At 39.1% G+C, this 25,508-nt stretch overlaps 1 protein-coding gene across 7 annotated transcripts in view; it reads left to right on the forward strand.

Moving 5' to 3' along the window:
• Positions 1 to 25,508, forward strand: part of LOC117462037 (solute carrier family 12 member 7-like) — a 31,848-nt gene that overhangs the window by 2,473 nt on the left and 3,867 nt on the right. For 2 of the 7 annotated variants that reach the window (XM_034104075.2, XM_034104074.2), the window contains exons 3-26: positions 350 to 425; positions 1,002 to 1,156; positions 8,283 to 8,374; positions 8,598 to 8,729; positions 12,217 to 12,363; positions 14,155 to 14,209; positions 14,669 to 14,799; positions 14,899 to 15,023; positions 15,199 to 15,303; positions 16,413 to 16,624; positions 16,739 to 16,909; positions 17,494 to 17,592; positions 17,785 to 17,842; positions 18,001 to 18,175; positions 19,042 to 19,160; positions 19,248 to 19,346; positions 19,486 to 19,605; positions 19,797 to 19,901; positions 21,328 to 21,496; positions 22,221 to 22,416; positions 23,179 to 23,348; positions 23,553 to 23,684; positions 23,938 to 24,045; positions 24,204 to 24,299. In XM_034104075.2, coding sequence (XP_033959966.1) covers positions 350 to 425; positions 1,002 to 1,156; positions 8,283 to 8,374; positions 8,598 to 8,729; positions 12,217 to 12,363; positions 14,155 to 14,209; positions 14,669 to 14,799; positions 14,899 to 15,023; positions 15,199 to 15,303; positions 16,413 to 16,624; positions 16,739 to 16,909; positions 17,494 to 17,592; positions 17,785 to 17,842; positions 18,001 to 18,175; positions 19,042 to 19,160; positions 19,248 to 19,346; positions 19,486 to 19,605; positions 19,797 to 19,901; positions 21,328 to 21,496; positions 22,221 to 22,416; positions 23,179 to 23,348; positions 23,553 to 23,684; positions 23,938 to 24,045; positions 24,204 to 24,299 — 3,047 coding nt within the window. Of the gene's footprint in view, positions 1 to 349; positions 426 to 1,001; positions 1,157 to 8,282; positions 8,375 to 8,597; positions 8,730 to 10,891; positions 11,051 to 12,216; positions 12,364 to 14,154; positions 14,210 to 14,668; positions 14,800 to 14,898; positions 15,024 to 15,198; positions 15,304 to 16,412; positions 16,625 to 16,738; positions 16,910 to 17,493; positions 17,593 to 17,784; positions 17,843 to 18,000; positions 18,176 to 19,041; positions 19,161 to 19,247; positions 19,347 to 19,485; positions 19,606 to 19,796; positions 19,902 to 21,327; positions 21,497 to 22,220; positions 22,417 to 23,178; positions 23,349 to 23,552; positions 23,685 to 23,937; positions 24,046 to 24,203; positions 24,300 to 25,508 lie in introns of those variants that run through there. The other 5 variants (XM_034104079.2, XM_034104078.2, XM_034104077.2 and 2 more) reach the window with 3 other exon arrangements.

The raw sequence follows: 25,508 nt of genomic DNA on the forward strand, positions 1-25,508 counted from the left end.
TCATTCTTAAAGAAGTTTTCTGCTTAACTACATCAAGATAAAGGTCCCAACTCCTTAAGTAAAACAAGAGTGTGTAAGAGTGCCAATGAAATGATCATTCCCACAATCTGTAAACAATGCATGTTTATTTGAGCCCATTGTTATTTAAAGCTAAATCCTTTTCCTCTCTGACAGTCCATTGTAATCTGCACCGGAGGAAAGTTAAAGTCCAAGGTTTCCATGGTGTTTCCTTTGCTGGGACAATGTCTGTGTGCGCATGTGGTGCTTTTCTATGCTGTACAACAGCATTTCACACCAATACCCATAATGCACTGTGGGAAAAGGTAACTCCCATTTTGTGTACCTGAAGGAAACCAGAGACGGAAACTACCAGGGAAGGCAGAAGAGGAAACAAAACCACAGCAAGAAGAACAAGAAAGTAAAGAGTGTGTGTTTGGATTGTCCTTGTTTATAAGGAGCAAGTTGTTTTGTTTTATGGTAAAGTGGATTTTTTTTTTAGATCATTTCGAGGCTTTTATAGATACTTTTAGAGTTTGTTTCTCTACCTTTCTGGCACTTCAAAGGTGAGAGTGAGAGAAGTGGGACAGTCAGAGCAATGGGAGGAGCTGCAGGGTTCACCATGTATGGAATCCAGCTCTGTTCACATGGTAAATAGAGGGTCACATGGGGCCATAGTCTTGCTCAGTGGGGGGAAACGGGAGGGAAAGGAACAAGGAGAGAGTGAAGAGATACTCTGCAGGACTTTGGCCTGCCTCATGTGCAAGAGGCAGCACTTTCAACCTGAGTTTAGAGGACACTAGATCCCACTACAAAGAGGAATGAACGAAAGATTTAAGAGTGCCATGTTGAGGTCAAACTAAAACTTTGCCTCTACTGGGCCTGGATTTGACTTCCTTTGGATACTTTCCCTCTTCCCTGTGGGGGTGAAAGTTCAACAACTAATGCAATTTTGGTTGATGTAACTGAACACCCCTTACACACTTTATTCCATACGATTGAAGAGCCAAGATGCCCATCAACTTTACAATAGTACCAGTCGAGGATGCAGAGGGTGACGGCAATAGTGCGGCTGCAGCTGGAAGCAGCAAACCTGTCAGTTTGGGCAACATGTTTGCGAAGGAAGATGACGAAGACAACTTACAAGGACCTCACTCGGGTAAGAATACATTGTAAACATGCTCATTCAGCTACATTAAGGGAGGACAGCTTTTAGCCGGAACTTATCACACCATACACTGGGTAAAAGAGAGGTGTGTGTATATGCTTGATCAACTGTATGCTTCATTGGATAATGGAACATGTAAAGAACTGATGAACGCTGACACAAGTTTCAGGATACATGTTTTGGCAGGCACATGATGCACACATAGCTGTTAAGTGCTACGTTGTTCAACTAGCAACAACTTGCAGGGCAGCTTGATTGGTGTGGTAGGAAGAGGGGGAGTGACTGTTGTTTTTACCTTCTGGTGTTCCTTCTTGTTCTTTATTGGATTTAGCCAAAGTCAATTTAGTTAAGCTTCAGCTAAAGCTAGGGGACGGTTTGAAACATTGTTATAGAAGATGATATATGAAATAAAGACAACAACATTGTACAGATGATGACACAACACACATGTCAAGGTCCCCCACCTGTCATTTATAAGAGTAACATAAACAGACACAGAGATAGAAAAAGAACGACAAGGCATAACTTAATCTTCTGTATTTGTTTTGCATCTTGTTTTGTGTTTCTGTTCAGTTTTCATCACATTTTTCATACATATTTCTGTTTTGCTGTGGTCATTTGGCATCTCTTGTATTTGTTTTATGCCTTGTTTTGCCACTGTTTCGTCATTCTTTCACTTTGAGATATTTTCTTTTATAGATTTGGGACAGTCTCATCCCTTGTCCACTTATTCACTACTTCTTATATTAAAGCTTGTTTTCAAACACAGCTTTAATTTGAAGTATTATTAAAGGAAAGCTCTGGCTATAAAACATATCAAACCAAGAACACAACTTTTTATTTGGAAAAGCACTCAACATTTTAATACTACAACTTTTTTATTTTGAAATGTTTCTGTAACTGTCAAGAGGAAACCCATGCTCACACAAAAACATTGATCTTGATTCAGCAGCTTAGCACACTTGTTGGAACCTAATGCTGATAGTCAGTTTGAAGGTCATAGTCCTGGTCTCTCTCAGATTTACTATTTTGGTTGCTATCAATGGCCTTACAGTTGTCTCTGTTCAAAGTTGTCAGTCTTTCTAAGTATTGTGGCACCTGTTGAGTTGCCTAAAATAAAAGGATTCTGTCTGTATAAAAACTGGGCCCCCGCTTGGGGCAGTATGTCCCTGCGTAGTGGGAGCTGCCAAGGCTGCCCGCACAGCAGCTGATATATCTCCGCTAGCCAGTACATAGCTGGCCAGTGTGGAGCTATCAGGATAAGTGTGTGGCGTTGCTCTCTCACTCTGGCCAGAGTTGGGGATATCAGAGCCAGGGGTGGAAACGCGTACAGAAGGACCGGGGTCCAATCGTGCGCGAGTGCATCCACACCTAACGGTGCATTTAGATCACGCATCGAAAAGAACAGCCGACACTGAGCGTTGTCTTTCGATGCGAACAGATCCACCACGGCTCTGCCGTAAGGCACCCACAGCTGGCTCACAATCCTTGGATGTAGAGTCCAGTCTGCATATAGTGGTGCACCTCTGGACCAGGGGTCACCAACCTTTTTTAGGGTGAGGGCTACTTTCAAAAAATAAAACAAGTCGATGGCTACTTTTACTCCTCTTTTTTTTGTTTTTTGCAGTGTATATATTTACCACATTTTAACATTATTATATGCTGACCTTTAACCTTTGTGTGCTGTTTGGGTCTGTGGGACCCGTTTGCAGTGTTTACTAAAAGAAAATGTTTGCAATTTAATTCATTTAACCTGCTTTATTTGGGGGTGGATCTCACCTCCTCTAGGGGGGTCCTCACCGCCTCATGAGCATGCATGGAAGATTTTTTTTTTAAATGTTGAAGTGAAATGCATCAATCTGGTGCACTTTGAGCACAACATGAATTGATGGATACAGCTCTCAACATTCACATGAAAGGGAGCTGTATTTTCAATAATCCATACATCTTTAGAATATGATCACAACCAATAACAAATCATTTAAACTTGTTTATTCTTATCTTATGTTACCTATTAGCATTATTTCTTTTTCTTTATGCATATTTTATTAACCACTCCCCTTTTAAACTGTTTTTTTTACTGTCCTATACACATTGGAATTATTTCTTACTTTAGAAGAGGTGTTTGAATGACGCATGCGTTGTGGCGCAAGCTACTTATAGGGGGTGATTTCCCCTGACGCTGACGTCAAGATCACCAGCCAATCAGGATTGGCTTAATGAGATTGATGCTTCTGTTTTCTCCGCGATGAGGCGCATCCCATAGTGAGACATCGAACGGAGTGTTATGAATGAGAACTAAGAACACCATATGTGGTAAATTGTACAGCTAATATAACACAACACATTAGTTGTATTTCCTTTAACTGGGGGCGTGGTGTGTCCTGTCTCATGTCCCAGGTGCAAACACACTGCCTGAGGAAGGTTAGGCTGTGTATTCTTTTTGTCATTAACCTTTTTCGGACCACTTATTTATTTATTTTGGTGACGATCCGACCTCCATGCTGCATCAAACTGCATCCGCCAAACATTATGATTTATCTCGACCTCCCCAAAATAACCAAAATCTGACACGGTGTGAGAAGTCTTTTTTAGCTGTTCTGTCGTCATTTCCTGCGATCTTCTTCATAAAGTCAGTCAGTCAGAATGAATGGGCGTTTCTTTGACTATTTATAGGCAAATATGGGCGTTACGTGAAGCCCGCAAAAGCTGCACCGCATTTCGAGTCGATTGTGATTTATAAAGGGAAACCGGCGTAGGAAGTGCCGAACGCAATGTTTTGTGAATCGTAAAATGTCGGAACATTTTTGTACCTATTTTTTTTATTTCTACTACGTAAGCAAACTTCCCACGTGAATCCTACGTTATAAATGAGGCCCCTGGAACCTACTTTTCCCATAATGCAACTTATCACTAGAGTTATTTTTCTCAAGATATAGTAAACCCCAGATGAATACCACAGCTGGTTTCATAGCCCTGTAATACTATTTTCTTCATAATGACTGAGCTGATGGGAAATCTGTAGGATAAACTGACATATTTTTCCCCACAAATTCCTTAAATCAACCTTTAATGCGAGCCTTTCACAATAATGCAATCCTTTTATCCGTGGCAGTACAGTGTGTACTTTCACTTTGTATGTGTTTCATTGTAACGGTCGAAGTCACAGAACGTGCAGCTCTCAAAAGGTCACAAACACCCACATATGCAGACACAGTGCTGATTAGACAAGATGTCATCAAGTAAACAATAATATCTCAGAACCATCATTTTCCAAAGCAGTGTCGTATGACGGGTGTCATGATTTGGGGCATTCAACTATCTGCCTGAAGTAGGATTCACAACTCATTTGTTTCAAGTTCTAAGAAACTGTTTTTTAAAATGCATTTATAGATTTTAATCGACGTCAAAGATTTGATGTTGGTAAAATATGTTTCATACAATGTTTGCTACCTCAAGATTGCTGTCTTTGACAATGATAGCTGGTTGACAATAATGGTTAATCTCCATCATCTGAGATCAAATATAGGTAAAAGAAAAAAAGCATACTGACAACTACATAGATGACAAAATGTAACAATCAAAGTTATAGTTAAAGGGGACCTATTGTGCAAAATCCACTTTTTCATGTCTTTTATACATAAACATGTGAAAAGATTCTCTCACTTTTTGTTCTGATCCATTTATATAAAAAGTAAACCTGTCTGAAAATGAGCTGATCAGATTTTTGGCCACTTATTTCATAACGTAATCACCTGAATCTCCGGCTAGAGCACCATTGTGTTCTTTTTAACCAAATATCTCTCAGAGGGGAGGGGCTCCTTATTTTCATCTAAAGTAACAGACAGAGAATCAGCACTTTGGAAACAGGGCTGAAACAGAGAGGATTATGGGATGCCTGGGTGATCTGTTTGGTGTTTGGAGCCAAACACTTCAGAGACATGTTTTGTCTATATCTGAGACATATAATATATTGATGAAAAACAGTATAATGGGGACCTTTAACAGAGAAGACGGGAGTAAAACGTAGAGTAGTTAATCTCAGTGTTTATTCATTGTTTTTGGAATATGCTTATCTGCCAGAGAGTGACATGAGCTAACAGTTCTTCATAGATTTAGCCTCTTCATTTTGTCTTCAAAGTGCACTAGATTGTGGCATTTACTTCATATATGATGTTTCCAAAGTCAATAAGTAATTGCCTTGGATAATTGTCATGTAAATATTGACTAAAATAATAATGATTCTGTCGATACCATGTGTGATCAGCCCCATGTTAAGGGCCAGTCACTGGGTATTAAACACAGGACTTTCTAGCAACAATAGCAAACTGAGGAAAAGGATGTTGAATAGCATTGATTTCCATGTGTAAGCCTGGTAGGGGTGGGCTTACTGCCAAGGGTTGAGTGTCTCGAGTAGAAGTTTACTTTTAGCCAAAACCCTTGTGACGTTTGTTTTGTTTTCAGTTGTGGAGTGCCAATAAAATGGTATGAAACTCACTCACTCTAAGATGTGCATGGTTAGGGTATTGGTTTGGTATAATCTTTGACTTCATTATGAAATCTATAATACCCATTTTGCAGCTTTGACTCTTTGCTTCAACATAGTTTTGACATTACTCTCATAATTCAAAATGGCAGCAGTAACACATTTGTTCAGACTATCTTAGGCTCATTATGTTGACCAACCCAATCCAACGTCTTTGGGCTTTATATAAAAGATGCTGAAAAAACTAAAGAATAACTACATCTTGTATGACTCAGTTTTCACTGGAAGGAAACACCCTCATAGCAAATGTCTAAGATAGTACTGGTAAACTAGATTCATCACTTGGCAAATAAGGTTAATCAGAAGCATGTCAATTGGGCTTAAACATTCAGTGATGCCATACATGTCGACCAAATTCATTTTAGTAATGTATCAACACATGCCAATCAATTAGCAGCATGTAAAATAATTATTTAGTGTACATGTTGTGATGTGCTTGATTAAACTTAGCATCTTGAACACCCTGCTGAGAAAGTTGGACATCTGCTGGTTAACACAATTACTGCATCTGAAGCTTTTCATGATTTTGTGTAAAGCAAATAAAAAAAAACTGTGAGTAAGAGAGAGATACTCACACCTTTTTATAGCCTATTGTGAATTAATGTAATTGCTGCAAACATTAATAAAGGAAAACCTCTTTCCGGAGCATGAAACAGAAAGATTAGGATGTGACTGAAGTTACAAGTAGATTATGTTACGGTAGGTAGTTAGTTTGGAAGGTTAATGTTAGCGCTAGGCAATGAATGTTCAATAGAAGTCCACAGTCCAACAGACAGTTCAGAAATATCATGGCATTGTTACAAGGAACATGACAATGAACCCAGTATACACGTTACTGTTTACTGAAGATTGTTAACTACATTTGTATGTGTTTGAAAGACCTTCAGGCCTAGCATAGTCAGCCTATGATTCACCAGAATGCATAAGCATGTAAGCAAGCTTGTATTAATCCATCAAATTACATAGTTTACAACATCTGACTTGACATTAATCAGGTGTTTCTAAATGTTTTTTTCTATTGTATTACCAATATCTGTCTCATAGTGTTCAGTCCTATATTTATATGGCCCCAGGAAGCCCCAGCTGACTTTTGAATTATGGAAATAAGATTTTCTCAGAATATGCAGACAAACGTTTCTGCCACTGTGATAACACATGAAGTATCTTGTTCTTTTTGAATAAATACATTGATGAGTGTAACAAACAGTCTGTGACAGATACAAAGTACAACCATTCCCTGTGAGGCAGAGAAGTTGCCCTATACTTCCTTTGTTCAACCAAATATATTGTATTCTTTCATGGGTACAGAGTAAGTGCAGAATGACACCAAGCTAGCACTGATTACAAAACTAACACTGACCTGTCCTTAACCTCATTCACACTGGGGTTTTAGATTTTGCATAAAGATCCTTTCAGTGTGTTTTTTAAAGGACAAACATTTTGGCTTGGAGCCCACCGAGGGACTTCCCAACTACACATTGCATGCTAGATGTTGTTACAATGCTCACATGTCATGTGCATCCACAGTACACTATTCTTCTTATAAAATGCCTTTCATTGATTTCTTAACCATTGACAGTTGAGGCAATGAAAATGTGCCATCAACAGTGTCATCTAGTGATACAATACCAAACGTAATAAACTGAGAGCATGATGACCAGGGGCAAAATGTACCAAATTGAGAAGCAGTTGTCTTTACAAAAGCAGATTGTAGCAAAAGTCTAAACTTTGGGAAGAGGCTTAATTTCTCTGTCTTGACCTTGTAATAAAAATGATTTACAAAAAATAGCTAATATAAAATGGATGATACAGGTGTGTAGAGCCAGATGATTAATGCTCATTGGTCCTATATTCCTCATGCTACTTTTCACAAACAAAAATCGCAGATAAATGGCTAACACGGGCAAGGGATATCTTATGACCGCATCAGAAGAGTTCAAAATGGTAGCCGGATGTATTGACACATTTGCATAGCAAAACACTACATTATCAACGGTACTGATGATTTTTCTTTAGGTTGATATTCTGGTAAAGGTAAAACAAAATGAGTCAAAAGTGCTGGCGTCTCCCTCAAAACGTTATTGAGAATGGGAAAACAATCTAAAATGTCTGAACTAAAGTTAACTGACATATCTGTACATATACTTTATATCTAATTATTATGTTTTATCGAACGTTAGCTTAATATGTTGTGCTGAGTGACTCACAGCTTTTGTTTCTGGTTTGCTTTGGTTTATTGACAAATTTGCATAGTGTATAAAAGTTTAACATGGAGATTTTGAAACATCTTATTACAGTTTGTATTTATCTGCTGCCAGTTATATGCTTTTGAAATGTTAACACTGCCTTGCTAGCGGAAACTAGCTTTAGCTGTGTGAAAATGAGGTAACATTTCTAGCAAATAGCAGGATATTTTTCAACAACCATCGGCTCAAAGTGCTCTTACCAAACCAAACATCCACAGCTTTTCCAGATACAACACAAGAACTGATGATCCTGCCGCTTTCCTTCGCTGCTCCATCAATAGACCATCAATCTTACAGTATTGATTTTTCCTGTGTTTCCTACTAGGTGATAACAGTCAAAAAGAGTCCACTCCCTTCATCAACTCAGACGATGACGGAGAACAATATTATGATGGAAAGAACATGGCCCTGTTTGAGGTAAGACAAAACACATGTTTCTCCATATGTAGTTTCACCGTGTTTAAAAATGTCAAAACATTGGATGTTGTACAACATAGTTTTCATTCCATGCATTGTCCACTAAGCTGCTATTTTTAAAGCAAATTCATGTTGCATTTTATCTATGGTATAGGCACAGTATGAAACCTGTCCATTTGTGCTTTAATATTTCATTCATGCATGTCCCTCTGTCTCTCCGCAGGAGGAAATGGAGAGTAATCCCATGGTATCATCTCTTCTCAGCAGGCTGGCTAACTACACCAACCTGACCCAGGGTGTTCGGGAACACGAGGAGTACGATAATGAGGATGGGGTCAGGAGGGTCGCGGTCACGGTATGGACCTGACTTTTGTGCTGGGATAAATTTGAATATTGAAAATGACAGGTGTAACTTTTTTAAAATCCAGACTAGTCTTCCTGTAGTTACAGTATACCTGAAAACATGTCTGATGTAGTTTACACGAGTGTCCCTGTTGAGAGTTGTTTTTAGTTCCATCTGTGGTTTATTGGCTTTACATTGAAATTGGAGTATCTTATGCTTTAGTAAAGCGACATTGGAAAATGTATGGTATTTAACTATTAGTTATCTAATTTTCAGCAATTGTTAAAATTGGCAGTGACTTTAGGTTAAGGAAATAGAATGAGTTTCAGCTAAAATAATTCCTTCTTAGTTTTGCTGACTATCAAGAGTTTGAGAACAGTTAACTGCATACTTTGATCCTGGGGAGGATATCACGAGGAGATGAGGCAGCTCCTTAATATCTTCAAAGAATGGACTTTATTGTGATAGTCGTGCAATGTCCCATAAACCTTGTAAGATTTGTAGATTTTGTATTGCCTACAAGTACAAAGGGGGCAGCAGAATGTCTAACAGGGTAATCTTTATGGTACTAATGTTTATTTATGTCATGGCTTGCTGTATGGTAAAAACACAACCTTACAAACGGCTAAAACCATTCAAAAGAGCTTATAGGAGCTTTTTTGAATGAAGGAATGGTTTCTTTTAAAAGTCTAGTTCTTTAATAAGCAACCAGAAATGATGTTGGCCCTGAACTTTTTGATGATATCAGTAGGCTCCTGCATAAAACCATGTTAATGATTCATCAAATAGAACAGAAGCAAAGCTAATAAGGGGCAAAACTGGGTTAAATAGCAACATAAAGGGGAGTTATTTTGAGGCCAATAGCAAGAGATAAGAGATTCTGACCTTTTAAATATATCCTTTTTGAATCACTTGAGGTTCATGTGACACACTCAGGATCTTTCAGAAAGTGAGAGTGGTTGGCACAACACAAACAGAATACATTACTAGTTAAACCAAACATACATGAATTAATGTGACACTTTCTTCGAGCCCCAGAGCTGTAGCCTTGTGTACTTTCCGTAGTTTCTTCAAACATTCGAATCTTGTTTCTTTGATGGTACCTCGATAAGTGGAGATCAACCTCTAGCAAAGTCACAAGATTAGTTACACCTCCTTTGTCCTGAGACTGCTATGTGGAGCAAATTCCCCCGCTCTGTGTGGGGAAAAAATCCTAGAATTACGAACATTTGACTAGTAATTATGTCAAGGTCATGACCAGGAAGGACACTTTTCTTTTGCTCAAACTTGACCCATCTCAAAGAGAGTGTAACAGAATCCGTCTTCACCTCTAGATTTGTAAAACAGAAGTTCAGACTGGACAGTAAACTTACCCTCAGCTTAGAGAGGCAAACTAAGTTTAAACCTTTGTTCCCATTAGACAAAACACCCACTAACACCCACTTGCGTCCGTTTTTTTGTCTTCTGTGGGAAATGTTAGAATCTTCCTTTGTTCCACAACAAATACCTACTTCAGTTGTCACGGCTATTTATCTGTTCAAGGAGAACACTCATTTTCACCCATTTTCAAGCGCAATGCTTTGTGACATTTGTTGTGGATATATAGTAAATAAAATAAAAGAAACGTGGCCAATTATTATCCTTTATTGACATACAAAACATGTGATTTAATATATTCTGCTTAAATCCACCAGGCTTCTTTGACCGTAACAGTAATTTACATTACTGATCAATGTCAAACACACTTTCAAACTCCACAGAAACTAAATAGATAAACATCTTCAGAACGAAAGACTGAATAAGTAACCAATATAAAAATGGAGTAACCATTGTTGTTTTATAAGCCTGTTTTCCAGCGTGTTCACAAAAACAAAAAGGCATACTCATCTACTGGCCTACTTTAATTCAAACCTGCATATATCCACTTATTTTGGTGGAGAAAGGTTTGTCTGTGGTGTGCAGACAGTTGGGACTTAGAGTCAAGTCACATTCAAGCATTTTGAATATGATCCAATTACAACAATACTTGCCTACTTGGCCTTCTTGCTGCCCTTGAGTGAAACACAGTAGGACCATAGCTCAGAGTGGAAGAACTGATGATGTTTTAGTGAAACCCGCCCCCTGATTAATAGCTGTGACTGAGACCAAAAGGAAAAAGACAGACCATGCAGGGAGAGTGAAGGGGAGAGAAACAGACAAGAGGAAGATAGACTATCTCAAGGGAGAAGATGTGGGATATCTGGAGATCTCCATCAGGCACTTCACAGTATTTAGGCACACAACTGAGCGCAGTGGAGAAAGCACAGGACAAAGTATTTGTATCTCGGAAAATGGTATGTACTCTTACGTTTTTTTTGGGGGGGTCAAGTAGTATAGATGTATGTGTTTGTGCAGTGTAATGCATACTTTACATATTTAAGAATCTAGGGTTAATATTTAAACCGTAGGAGGTTAAACACGGTGACTTTATACTTTGAGATGCTCTTTGGACAATATTTTTCTGGGAAGCTGTGGCTCAATAGCTAAGTGTGCTGGTTCAAATCCCACTGCAGTCAGCATGCCGCTTTGTCCTTGAACAAGACTCTTCAACCCAAATTGCTCTTGTGGGGAGCGCCCACAGTATTGAATGTGTGTATGTCGCTTTGGATGATAACAAGTGACATGTAATGATTATATTTTATTTGTTATTTTATTTTACATGATACATAATACATAATATTTTACATAATATTGTGTCTATTTGTGATTAGATGTGATAGTTTGCAAGAACATTTCAAAGTAATAGCTTGAATGCCAAAATATCAGACGGCCAGTGGTAGGGCTGCTCAATTAATCGTATTTTAATCGCAATTACGATTTTGTCTAGCAACAATTATGAAAACAACATAATCGACATAAAAACGATTATTTAAAAAAAAATGTTTTATTGGTTTTTCAGTTGAATTATACTTAAAGTTCAGGGTAATCAACTGTCAAAAACATACTGTTCACATAAATGGATGTTTTCAAAGTAAATGGATAATCGTTTTTAATAATCGTGATATCAATTATTGACCCAAATAATCGAGATTATGATTTTTGCCATAATCGAGCAGCCCTAGCCAGTGGATACAATTGCAGTAGTAAAGGCATTGCAATATATTAATTGACAAAAACTGTATCTCAATACATACACTATTGTATTACAAGATTCGTGCCAATGCACAGCCCTAACATGCTTTAATTCAATTACATATTATATAATAATTATTGTGAGAAAATCCCTGTATCGCAAACTCAGTAGGCCAAATACATTTTCTTTTCATGTGTCATGGGAACGGTTTTATCTTTTCTTCTTATCAAGTTTGACTTCCATCTTTCCCCCCCCCCCACTTAGACCCAATATTTGGTTGAGAGAGCTTGTGGAAATGTAATATTTTTGTCCAGCAGATCAACTTTTTAAAGGGTTACATTTATATTATTTATAACATCAGTCTTTTTATTATGTGTCTATCCCCAGGTCCCTCAAATGGGAACCTTCATTGGAGTTTACCTGCCCTGCATGCAGAACATCCTGGGTGTGATTCTCTTTCTGCGTCTCACCTGGATCGTAGGCACCGCAGGAATTCTAGGATCCTTCGCCATCGTCTCCATGTGCTGCATCTGTGTAAGTTATTTAGAAATACAATAGCTAAACATTGACTTCCTGCTAAAAGTGTTGCAGAAAGTTGGAAGAAATATTGTGTCAAACTTGGGAAAGTAATCCCACTTTTGAAATGATATGTAATGCATCACGACAGCTTGGTAAATGACCACAAGCATCAATATGTACACACTTATTTGAACCCAAATCCACCATATCTTGCTTTCACTAAGAAAGAAGAGCTGCTTATGGAAATAATCATTGCCATACAATGAACAGTTCACCCTGGTTGACAGCTGAGCCGGGAGCAATCCCCCCGCCCTTCACGGAGAACACAGCAAGCACTAAGAAGGCTTTAACAGCTGTGAGAAGGGCTGCAGAGTGCCACTTTCATGTGGCACAGCATATTGTTTAGGTTTATTATCGATGGTAACCAAAATCGGAATCAATTCAGATTTTGTTGCACTAACTACAAAGATGTTTGTTGTTCCATACAGTACTCAACTTAAGTTATTAATACTTAATAGCGTACTTATTTTAACCATTGCAAATATAATCTTTTCTTAAACGTCAAAAAGGAACGTTACCACGGTCATGTACGTAACTCACAGCTGATCTTGTGTGAAGTCTATTTCACTTCCATGCACGTTGACATTTTAAGTTAAGATATGTAAACAGTGATGCCAAAGGTTTCTGATGAGCCATCCCTATATGATGGATATGAGAATGTGCTTTCATTTCACAGTTTTTCCTCAAAATGTGGCGAGTGGCATTACTGTGGATGAAGGAAAGACAAACAAGCTGAGTCTCTCTTGGCCATAGTTCTAAGTGCCTGAACCGGGTAGCGATATATGTCGGAGTTTAAGTCTGAAATTGACGAATGGCTCACCAACTGAAAGCCAATCAATACCCCCTCCTCTGAATTGATGGTGTTGATTTATGACGGCTTTACAGTAATCTGTATGCTTAAACTCAAACGAGCGTCCTCATACAAGCAGGAAATGTGTGTCTTATTTACAACCGAGGTTCGTACGTCAGTAGCTCCACTGCCAAACAGAGAGTTGACTGTTTGCAAAGTTTGAACTTCAAATGCTCAGCACTCATGTGATGTGAACAGTCTGCACTTAACACACTCCTACAATATATAGCCACTCTGACTGGCTCTGATGACTTGGACCAGAGACACTGACGGAGGCTATGTGATGTTGGTGCCGCTGTTAGATTTGGCTTCTGGTTAAGGCTGGCTATTTAACAGCAATATTTAGACATAATGCCTAAAATGTGTTTATTGCACTGGGTTTTCAAAATCTAGCATTTTGTTCTTGTTCCGGAAAAAATGTGTGCTTTTTAAAATTTAAATAGCATAATGAAACCCTTATTTTGAATATAGACATTCATATAAACTTTAATTTAATTACTTTGATCAAATAATGCTGTTATAAACCATAGTTGTATATAGCATTTTATTCAAACAAAGGTCTCGAACAGTAATATTAACTTTTGAAAAGTCCTTCTGTCTCTCCTCTACCTCAGTCATTTATAAAATGACTCAAAGTTAGGTCACCAAACCAAAAAATATAAAATGGCACCCAAAACTATGCTGTAATCAGTGATAAAAATATACTTTAAAGTGTGAATTTTTTTTAATTTTGTAGCAAGTTTAAATAAAGTTATGGCAGTATAAGATATATTCAATGTAAAAACCCAGCTTTTTAAAAGCATTTTCTTCTTGCACAATTAGTACAGTGCATTCTGTACACTTATCTCTTTTGCTTCATCCATTACTTAACGTCGCTCGTCTTTCTTTCCACACAGACCTTGCTTACGGCCATATCAATGAGCGCCATAGCAACCAATGGAGTTGTCCCAGGTACAGTTTGAATTCTTGCTATCATGATCTTTTACTATTCCACTGCAATTTTTCAAATGCAATGGCTTGCAACTGCAGATGCATACAACGATGCCCTATTTCCCTGTACTGTAATTTATTTGAAAAATGCAAACTCCATAAAAATCTCTTGCATTGCATTCTGCCCCGAGTAATGTTTGCCATCAGCCTCTGTATGCATCGTAGAGCTCCAACAACCTTTATCAGTAAGATAACATAACGTGTCGGTTGCGTGAGAGACAAACATAGGACAACAAGTCTGTCATTCACTCCTGCTTCTGTCACGCTGAATGTATCTGAGAATAAGGTATGACTGATGTTGAATCAGATCAGAAGTCAAAGCTTTTCTCAAAATAATTTGTTACTAAACTTTTATAAAATAAAATAAAAATATCAAGGAAAATCTTTTGTAGTAATTAACCAGGATTTATTTTTCCAAAGCCGGTGGCTCGTACTACATGATCTCCAGATCGTTGGGTCCGGAGTTTGGAGGGGCTGTGGGTCTCTGTTTCTATCTGGGAACCACCTTCGCTGGATCTATGTACATACTGGGCACCATAGAGATTCTGCTGGTATGATCAACACTCCACTTCCACACGCTTCCACATATGAAAAACAGTTACATCAGTTATATTGAAATTACATCTCTTTCTTCTGTCTTCTGCTGCCAGACATACATTATTCCAACAGCAACGGTGTTTAAAGAGGGCGAAAGTGCAGCGATGTCCAACAACATGCGTGTCTACGGCACGTGCTGCCTGCTCCTCATGGCTCTGGTAGTGTTTGTCGGAGTGAAGTAAGTATTCACTTCCACAAATTACGTAGGTTTTATTTCAGTTGACAATTCAATTCAAAGAGATGTAATGGCATATGCCGTAAGACTCGCATGCATTCTTTATTCATTTCAATTATTTATGTTCCTATAATATGGCCTTAAAACACAGACTGATGTATTTCCCTTCTTTTTGCAGGTATGTGAACAAACTGGCCCTGGTGTTTCTGGCCTGTGTCGTTCTTTCCATCATGGCCACTTATGCAGGAGTCATCAAGACATTAATCGAACCACCAGAGTTCAAGTGAGTTCCTGAAATCTAAATAAAAATGTCTCATTAAACACCGATATGTTTTCATGGTGCTGTTTTAATGTCTTTGAAGAGAACAAAGATAAGTGGTGAAGATATCCTGAAAATCAGTAGATACAATTTGTTTAGGTAGGCGTTTAGTTTGGTTTCTATATTATGCATTTTGCTGCACATTCCCTAGATCGTATACTATAACTCCAGCCTGTTTCTCCAAAATGGAATCGTGCCGGCCGCCATTTCCTGTAGTTGATACATTAAAGGTAGGTAGGTAAGAATGGAGAAACCAGCTCGAGTGCGCTAGAATTTGAAAGTACACAACCGAAAAAAATCTGCCCCTTCCTTCAGACTTCCTTACAGAGCCCCTCCTCCAACACACACGAACGCGCACATGACCAATGAGGGCACGAGATAAGTTAGTGCACAGATGGAAGGCTGACAGGCAGGTAGGCCATCCAGTTATTTTAGCCGGGCCGGCTCAGATGATTGGCCGTGCTTTTTACAGCGCCACGGCTTCCACAGATGACATTTTTTTATATATTTATTGTCAACGCATTTAATTTATTCATTGCTATCGGGATGTTAAGAGCATTCCATGGAATATAACAAAGTGTTTCTGAAGTGAATTACCTACCCCACCTTTTAACAATAGATTCATGCCTAATACAACCCCTTTTCAAGACATCTAACATTTCCCTATAACGCTTATGGTCTAATACATCTTTCATATCATTGCCAAACCAAAGTATGTGAGGTGCTCTAGAAAAAATATATGTATTAAGTATTCCACATCATTTCAATGTAGGTCAATGTGTTATTTAATAGGATTTGTTTTACACTCTGGAAAAGAAAAAAAACGATCTGAGATTTTGGATCATGGTTCTTTTTTATCCAATCAAATGTTCTAAATAGCAGCGTTTCATTATCTGTCCATACTAGGTTCATAGGTACATCAACCTTTTTAAAACCACTCTCAAATGAAAAAATCCACTTTATCTATTTACACTTCTCAGTAGTTCTAAAGCATATATGTCCAAGTCAGAAATGTACCTCAATATATACAGCTGGTTTTATCTAACTCCACTACACTGTCCTCTCTTCATCAGCGTCTGTCTGCTTGGAAACCGATCTCTGAAGAACGAAATGATTGAAACATGCGCCAAGACAGAGGTTATTAAAAACATCACGGTGATCACTGAGGTGTGGAGCCTCTTCTGTAACAGTGAATATTCAAACGCGACCTGTGACGAATACTTCACCTTAAACAACCTGACGGAGCTACGGGCCATACCCGGACTCCTGAGCGGAGTCATTAAAGGTGAGGAAGTGGAGAGGAAGTGGAGAGGAAGGAGCCTCAAGATAGTTATTGCCCCTAGAGAAAAAAAGGAACTCTGATGTTCATACGGCTAAAGATATGTTTTCTTTCCATCAGACAACCTGTGGGGCGACTATGGTCCAGCTGGTACGTACATAGAGAAGAAAAGCCAGCCTTCCATAGAGGAAACCCAGGACCCCACCGATGATGTGTATAAGCTCTACGTCTTCAATGACATCAGCACCTACTTCACTCTGCTGGTGGGAATATACTTCCCCTCTGTGACAGGTACATCAAAAAACGTTTTATCAATAAGAAATGATTGTGATACAACATTCTATAATATGAGCATACTCTGAAATAAGAAGTAAAGCATGATGAGCATTTCTATGACATGCATTACATTTTTCTTTTAGTACTCAAGTACATTAACACCTTTCCTTACATTAATTAAAAAACGTTAACGCCTAGGTGCCATGCATGCACATATGCTGTGTACTCCATCCTCAGTACACCTTTTGGTAATTGTCTCAGTTCAAATGAAACATAGATTTCATCATGTACAAAACACACAACTTGATTTTTATCTCACGTATTCTGCTTCATTTCATACTTTTTGCTGTTGAGCCATTCAAAAACAATGTGCTTTTATTGCCGCACACAAAGGGAGGCATGCATCTGCATTAATAGGTTCTAGTAACAACATAAGTGATATTCATATTGCCAAAACAAATAAAAATTCCATTTCTTAAGTTTTAGGATGATGACAGAGATTTGAAGCTTAACATATAAAAAACTTGTAACCATCAGTGAAGCTCTGTTTGATTGATGCCACTGCTTTTTCCCCCTTCCTACTGTGTATTGATTTGTAGGTATAATGGCTGGTTCTAACCGGTCTGGTGATCTCAGAGATGCTCAGAGGTCCATCCCAATCGGAACCATTATGGCTATTCTCACCACCTCTTTCATCTGTATCCTCTTTCTGCACGTGTGCAGCTGATGCAGTTTATACAAACTGTAGTGTCAGTTGATGATAGAGAGCAGCCACACGTGTACTTTTCAGCTTTATTTGTGTGAATGTGTATTGTAATGTCACAGGTCAGGGTTGATACTGCAAAATGAATACAAAAAAAATAGTATTTCCATCTTAACTTCATGCTCAGACATCTCCTGTGTGGTCTTGTTTGGAGCCTGTATTGAAGGAGTGGTGCTGAGAGACAAGTATGATTTATGTGTTTTGTTTTTTTATGAACTTCTACTTCTATAGTGAAACAAATGATGGCTAGCTTTTTGTACACTTTGAATCAAATTCAGTCCAAACCTGTCGTCCAAAATGTGCTCTGTAAATACATTTGATTGATTGATTTTGGGTGATTCAGGTTTGGTTACTCTGTAAAGAAGAACCCAGTGATTGGCATTCTGGCCTGGCCGTCACCCTGGGTGATTGTGATTGGCTCGTTTTTCTCCTGCTGTGGGGCGGGGCTTCAGAGCCTCACCGGCGCCCCCCGTCTGCTGCAGGCCATCGCTCGGGACGGCATCATCCCATTCTTACAGGTCAGTGTTTGAAAGTACTTTGTTTTTCACATGGTGCTGTCCTGTGGGCTTTCAAAATTAAGCATCACCCAGACACAAAGAGGGTTTGTTTGACTAGCCGTCAATTTAGACCGATTTCTAACCTCAATTAAAACCTTAAAAAGCTGAAAGAAAGAGGGTGTTGTATGCCGTTCAGATTTTAAAGTCCCCTGAAGCAATATGTGATATTGAGCTATAAAACGACTTGACTTTATGTGACTCTCTCCAGTTAAAATGTTACATTTGACCTTAAAGTGCAACGTTGAATTTTCTTGTAAACAAATGACATTAAGTGTTTCTCAGCAACACACATTGGGCTTCATTCAAGAACCGCTCGTACAAACAGCTGCAGTTGGTAATATTAAAAGTTCCCTCACTTTTTGTCATGTTTGCTGAACCATTCTATCCTGACAGTATTGCATTACACAAATGATCTGTAAAATGTAATGTTCCTCTGAGTTTTTAAAGGAACCCTATTATACTCATTTTCAGATTTCATAATTGTATTTCGTGCCTCTACTGTGACATGTTTACATCATAGACTGTATATATAAATGCTTTAATGTTCAAAAAGTGCTTTATTTTCTGTTATGGCCGTGCTGATTGGTTAGCTGGCCGGCTCTGTTGTGATTGGTCAAGCGCTTAAAGATGCCACGCACAATGCATTGGAGCGCTAGCCAATAAAAGCGTAGTGGCGCGTAGTGATAAGACAATGTCGCTGAAGTAAATCCGTATTTAGCTTCAATAATGACGCATTTTATATATTTGATCAAATTTAAACTGCAGCTACTATACTGTTTGACTACGACTTTTTGTTTAGACCATTCTTCTTTCTCTGTCTTCCTCAGGTCTTTGGTCATGGGAAGGCGAATGGGGAGCCCACCTGGGCTCTGCTGCTGACTGTTGGGATCTGTGAGATAGGAATCCTCATCGCCTCTCTGGATGCTGTGGCCCCCATCCTCTCCATGTATGTTGTGTAATAATGCAAAACACACTGATTGTCTTTCAATGCATTTAGTTACAGACCTGTCTCTCTTTCTGTGTGTCTGCTCAGGTTCTTCCTAATGTGCTACCTGTTTGTGAACCTGGCCTGTGCTGTTCAGACTTTGCTCCGGACCCCCAACTGGAGACCTCGCTTCAAGTTTTATCACTGGTAAAAGCAGCCTCCAACAAAAACCTAATCTAATATTAATCCTGTGCTTTTGATGAAAGATTTAAGCTCTCTAAAGCTTTGATTAAAAACACAGATGTTGGTCCTTATACTTGTACCAATATGTACTGTTTGTGTTCAGGACCCTGTCCTTCTTAGGGATGAGTCTATGTCTCTCCCTCATGTTCATCTCCTCCTGGTACTACGCCCTGGTTGCCATGGTGATAGCCGGCTGTATCTATAAGTACATTGAGTACAGAGGGTGAGTTACATAAAGACTGACTTAAACACTCCATTCAAGGCAGTCTTCAAGAAGAACTGTGTGTATTTGTTGTTGTGTGAAATATAATATAGCTTCATATCTCGCATGCTACTGAGACTGTATGATTAAATATTTAAATGTTACTTTTTTAAATGTCTGTAAAGAGGTATAACTTTTCTATTTGGTTGCAGGGCAGTGAAGGAATGGGGGGACGGGATCAGAGGTCTGTCCTTGAATGCAGCGCGATACGCTCTCATCCGGCTAGAGGAAGTACCACTACACACCAAAAATTGGAGGTAAGCCTGTGTGTGCGTGTGTGTGTTGTGATTAGCTACGGTGAAGGGTTAGGCCAGGGGATATTTCTGAAGACATATAATTCAAATTTAAAATGCACCTCGTGGGAAATAGGGAGAATATAAATCTAAAACAAATTTGAATTACATTTTTCATTGACGAACAACGCCAGAAAAAAGGATCAAGATAGTTGCAGCTGAAGAAAAGCAGCTGTTTATTTGATGTATGCTTCTTCCTTGACGAAACCTGGCACCTACATTACCCACAATGCAGCTCCAACGCATTTAAGTCTGAGATTAAGGTGTGTTTTGGTAGTAATGAATGATGTAATCAGATCTGTTAGGCCAGGGGTGGGGAACCTTTTTCCTCTCAAGGGCCATTTCAATTTTTACAATATCCTCAGAGGGCCGTACAAGTTATTGACCTCTGCTTAAAAAAACTAAAATCACAGCCCATTAATTTCATTCTGTGCAAAGAAAAAGCAACCTCTTAATCAAGATATCTCACCATGACTCGGGTATGCATGCACGTGCAGGGTGTGGCGTGCTCCCCTGGGAAGATTTTTTTTTAAATGTTGAAGTTAAAAGCATCAATCTGGTGCACTTTGAGAGCAACATTAGGAGATATATGGACACATCTCTCAACACCCAAACACAACTGTAAGCAGATTTACTTTTAATGTATGGATATTTGACAAATCACTCCCCTTTCAAACTGTATTCTTCTTTATTAATAACTGTCAATAGTATTTATACCTGTTTACTTTATTCTCTTATTTTTTTTATAACTATAATGATCATATAAAGATGTGCCTTTGCCTCACTGGTTGTAGAAAAAGCTTCTTATATTCGTTAGCATAGCTAGCTAACCAGATGCTAATGATAACAACACAGTTATTGACTGTCTGATCAGTATGACAGATGAGCAGATCGCCACTGGGCTTTCAACTAAAGACACAGACACGCAGAAACTGCGGCATGTGTATGGACTTATCGGTACTGCAATTTCTGAAGTGCTGGAGTGGCTTTCTGGTGCTCTCCGTCAGAACTGCACCCCTGCTGTCAGTCGAGACATATACCACGTGATGACACGTTAGGCTCGTGTTGTGTTCAAGGACCCTGACCTTGGCAAGGAAAAACAGGCACTCGCTTGTTTAATTTTTTTGCGGTCTAGATTTCTTTCATTTTTTCCGTGTGTTTATAAATTACCTCGAGGGCCGTACCAAATTGTCTCGCGGGCCGTATACGGCCCGGAGGCCGGAAGTTCCCCACCCCTGTGTTAGGCTCTAAAATCATCTGAACTCTGCACACTCATTTAATACGTCGTTTTATTCCAACTTGTTTAGTCATATTTTTACAAACAACATACTTTCATTGTTTATATGTCATTCTTAATGTGTCTCTTAAATGTAATTTTCTCTCTCTTCAGGCCTCAGCTGTTGGTGTTGTGTAAATTGGATTCCGACCTGACGGTGAAGCACCCTCGTCTTATGTCCTTCACCACGCAGCTCAAAGCTGGAAAAGGACTGACCATCGTGTGCTCGGTGCTGAAGGGAACCTTCATGACCCGGGGGGACGAAGCCAAGACTGGAGAGCAGGTCTGACCTGTCTATTTCTCAGGTCTACTGTGTGTTCAATATTAATGGCTACAACACCCATTTAGAAGTGCCAAAAATAGCTGCACCTATTCACATGGTACACAAATATGCCTGTTCAATCATTATCAATCAGACATTAATGTATTGTAAAAAGAACACTACAAATTATTAAAGTTTGTTGTGCAATACTCACATGGCTAAAGCTTATGACGCTTCAACACAATCTTTAAATTGCTCTTTCTTTTTATCTGATATAATCCAGCTGTGTAGATGTATCCTTTGTTTTCTCATCTTTTTTTACCATAAGATCTAAATAAGTATATATATATATTTTTTAAATCTGCATTAATGTATATTTTTTGGATACTTGGGGTAAAGCAGAACATGCTGTAAACATAAAGTGTATTAGCATATCATCAATTTATAAAGGTGTCAACACTTGAAGTTAGGATGGTTTGTTATGTGTCATCATTGTTCATGCTTGAGTTTGTTTATATATTGCTAAGTTTAAGATAAATGATATATAAGTGACGTTGAAACCAGTATCAGAGTGCTGCTTTTGCTCTCCTTACATTTGCCAGGATTACTTGTATACAGGAAGTTCATGACACAAGTAGAACAGTGGCTGCCAGCATGTGATTCAAGCAATGACTCACTCGCAGTATTGCGTAAAATTCTACATTTAAAGCCTGTTTTACATTCCTCTCCTTTGCACCTCTCACAGAACCTGAAAGCAACGATGGCTGTGGAGAAGATGAAGGGTTTCTCCCATGTGGTGGTGTCGTCCAACCTGAGAGACGGTTTCTCCCTTCTCATCCAGTCAGCCGGCCTGGGAGGAATGAAACACAACGCTGTGCTGATGGCCTGGCCCACAGGCTGGACACAAGCCCGGGACCCCTCTGCAAGGAGGAACTTCATAGGTAAACTACACAGGAGCGTGTGCCAGGATAAAGTCAAAGGGGAGAATTCTACAGTATTCAGAAAATGACACTAAGTTGATATGTATACATGTTAAATATTTCATTCCTTAGGTTCACTTACATTTTATTGAATCTAACATAATTATGCGCACAATGTAAAATGTAAGTATTTCTATGAAATGTATCTTGCATCTTATCTTATTACTCTGTCATCGATAGACAATGGATCCGTGGTCACATGGCAGCTTGTGACTGGCCATCTACTCCAGGGGTTCCCAACCTTTCCCCCCCCCCACACACACACAAGGGGCATCAATTAAATGTATAGTGTCTCATCAAATGTTTGTCTACCATGTCACTGTGAATGACAGTGTCGGTATTAAGTAAGTGACATGTTTTACATTCAGTTTATACTAAGGATATCCACTTGATCTTTATTATTTAATTTATTTAACATTTTCCTAATGATTTTAAATGAGGGCCAAGAATAGGTTTTATGGTCAAATTTTTCGAATGAACAATTTTTCTCAGATATTAAAAACTTTACCGATCTGGGTTATTTTAAAAACGATTTAAGCCGTTTAAAGACACACAAAAGCCTTTTTGAGCAACAAGTACAGGGACCTTTTATCTTTTCAAGAAAAAATAAAGAAAGACTGAATCAGGGAGATACACAACTTATGTGGCTGATTCCCACAACCTTGAAAATAAAAGATCTGAAATGCAATTTCTCTCACTATACGTCTCTCTCTCTCTGAATAGAAACTGTAAGAGAGACCACGTCAGCTCATCTGGCTCTGATGGTTGCCAAGAACATCGACCATTTCCCTAACAACCAGGAGCGTCTGGAGGAGGGAACCATTGATGTGTGGTGGATCGTTCATGACGGAGGACTCCTCATGCTGCTGCCATTTTTACTCAGTCAACACAAGGTGCCCCATCCAAATTATATTTCCTTCTTTTAATCATCTATTGTGTTTTTATGAACTGCATTAGTCACATTTTGACGCTTCACATAGCTGACTAATTGCTGAGTTTCCTGCTCACATTTCCCTCTTAGATCCAAGATGGACGTAAGTGCTCTTAAATTGACATCCTTATTCCTGCTGATACTGATTCATCTCCTTCCTCTGCAGGTATGGAGGAAGTGTAAAATGCGTATTTTCACGGTGGCCCAGATGGACGACAACTCCATCCAGATGAAAAAAGACCTCCAGATGTTTCTCTACCACCTACGCCTGGATGCAGAGGTGGAGGTGGTGGAATTGGTGAGACTCAGTCGATTCGATTTGGTATCAAATGATGATACCTGCCCTTGAGCAGGATACCGAAAGGCTGAATACTTTAAACTGCTTTAAATTGTAACAAACCCTACATCAAATGCCTCAAATGTGCAGGTGGCCGAAGACACTTCACACAGATAAAGAAATAGAATATGTCAAATTTTAGAATCAAGCTAATAAAACAACTTTGTGTTTGAATGAAAATCTGTGGTGTCAAATGTTCTTTGTGTCCCCCTAGCATGACAGTGACATCTCCGCTTTCACCTATGAGAAGACGCTGGTGATGGAGCAGCGGTCTCAGATGCTGAAACAGATGCAGCTGTCCCGCACTGAGAGGGAGAGAGAGGTACTGTGACACTCATTATAAATATCAATATGTGTTGTATCTTCTCTATTCATCTTTTGGTGTGAGTATGTTAGAGATATCGGCCATAGAAACACCCTGCTTATTTTGACCATTAAACTTTCCCCCAACCGGGTTTTATGATTGAACAACGGCTTCAGATTCAGAGCATCACAGATGAATCACGCGGCTCCATAAAGAGGAAGAAGTCTCCAGGTGTGCCTTCCCTCGTCACCCAGTGCATACCTGAGGATGAGGTAGCCACAGGACCCATTACGCCATTGTTCCAACCATTCATCACGCCATCCTTTATCATATAATAATCCATTCATAACAACTGCAATGCTCGAGGCAGTGCTGTCATCGAGAGCTCAACTCAGGGATTCATCGTTTTCGCTCCTCCCTTTTTTCACTGTCCTGTAAATACTGACTGGGTAAAGACACAGGCACCACAAGTGGCCACTAGAGGAAGACAAACTGCTCACTGAGAGCCACACTCGCAGTACTTGAAGTTGACATGTTAGTAGTTTTTAGAAACAGTTGTGGTTCCTTCAGGATCTCTGTCCTGTTGTTACTAGCCAATAGTTATTGAGATAAGGGGAACTAAACCCCTGTACAAAATATGTACATGTTATTCCCATGGATGAAGACAGTCCAACATGTATTAATAAACATGAACGTCTCTCTCCTTAATCCAAAAACTCTAATTTGGCACTTGGAGCACCCAGAAGATGTTTCTCAGTATATGGGAACATTAGGTTATGTTCCACTTTCAGTATGGTTTGAATTGCATTCCCTCTTTTCTCTTAGAGGTATTCATAGAGCCAAATAGACGTCTGTGTAGGAGTTCCGGACAAATGCCACATTTATCCCCCTCGATGTCATTGTGGTCAATATTGACCAATGGAAGGCGTGGTCAAATGAGGTGCTAGATTTCAGTAATATGGTTAGCTGGTTATCGTTACTCATAGCAACGTCAGGCACGACCTGCCTCAGCACCGTAGAAAGTTGGCGACCCGGTGCCCTACTCATCGCTTGACTGCAACAACATATAACATCACTGACAACCGATGGAGATCACGTACACAGAGCAGGAGGTTTACTAAGAAAAGACACTCAGTTTGTGTTTCTGTGGTATTTCCTGCATGTACTCATCACTATAATTCTGTCTACCTCACTGCCTTTAAAGTAACATCTCAATCATTACTTTTTTTTAACCTCTTCTGATCATCCCTAACAATTTTAAGCAATTACATATTTGCCAAGTTATGTTGCTTTGTGATTTGGCTAGAGAGAGTTTGAACATTTTCATTTAGGTTTTTAATAGAAAGGATTTATTTGGAAATCCAATGTTTTATTAAAGGGCCCATGTCATGCTTTTCCGGTTATTACCCGTCCCCTTGTGTGTTATGAAGGTTTGTCTGCATGTAAACGGTCTGCAGAGTCACAAACCCTCAAAGTACACC

The sequence above is a fragment of the Pseudochaenichthys georgianus genome, chromosome 17, assembly GCF_902827115.2.
Source record: "Pseudochaenichthys georgianus chromosome 17, fPseGeo1.2, whole genome shotgun sequence".
NCBI classification, from domain to species: domain Eukaryota; kingdom Metazoa; phylum Chordata; class Actinopteri; order Perciformes; family Channichthyidae; genus Pseudochaenichthys; species Pseudochaenichthys georgianus.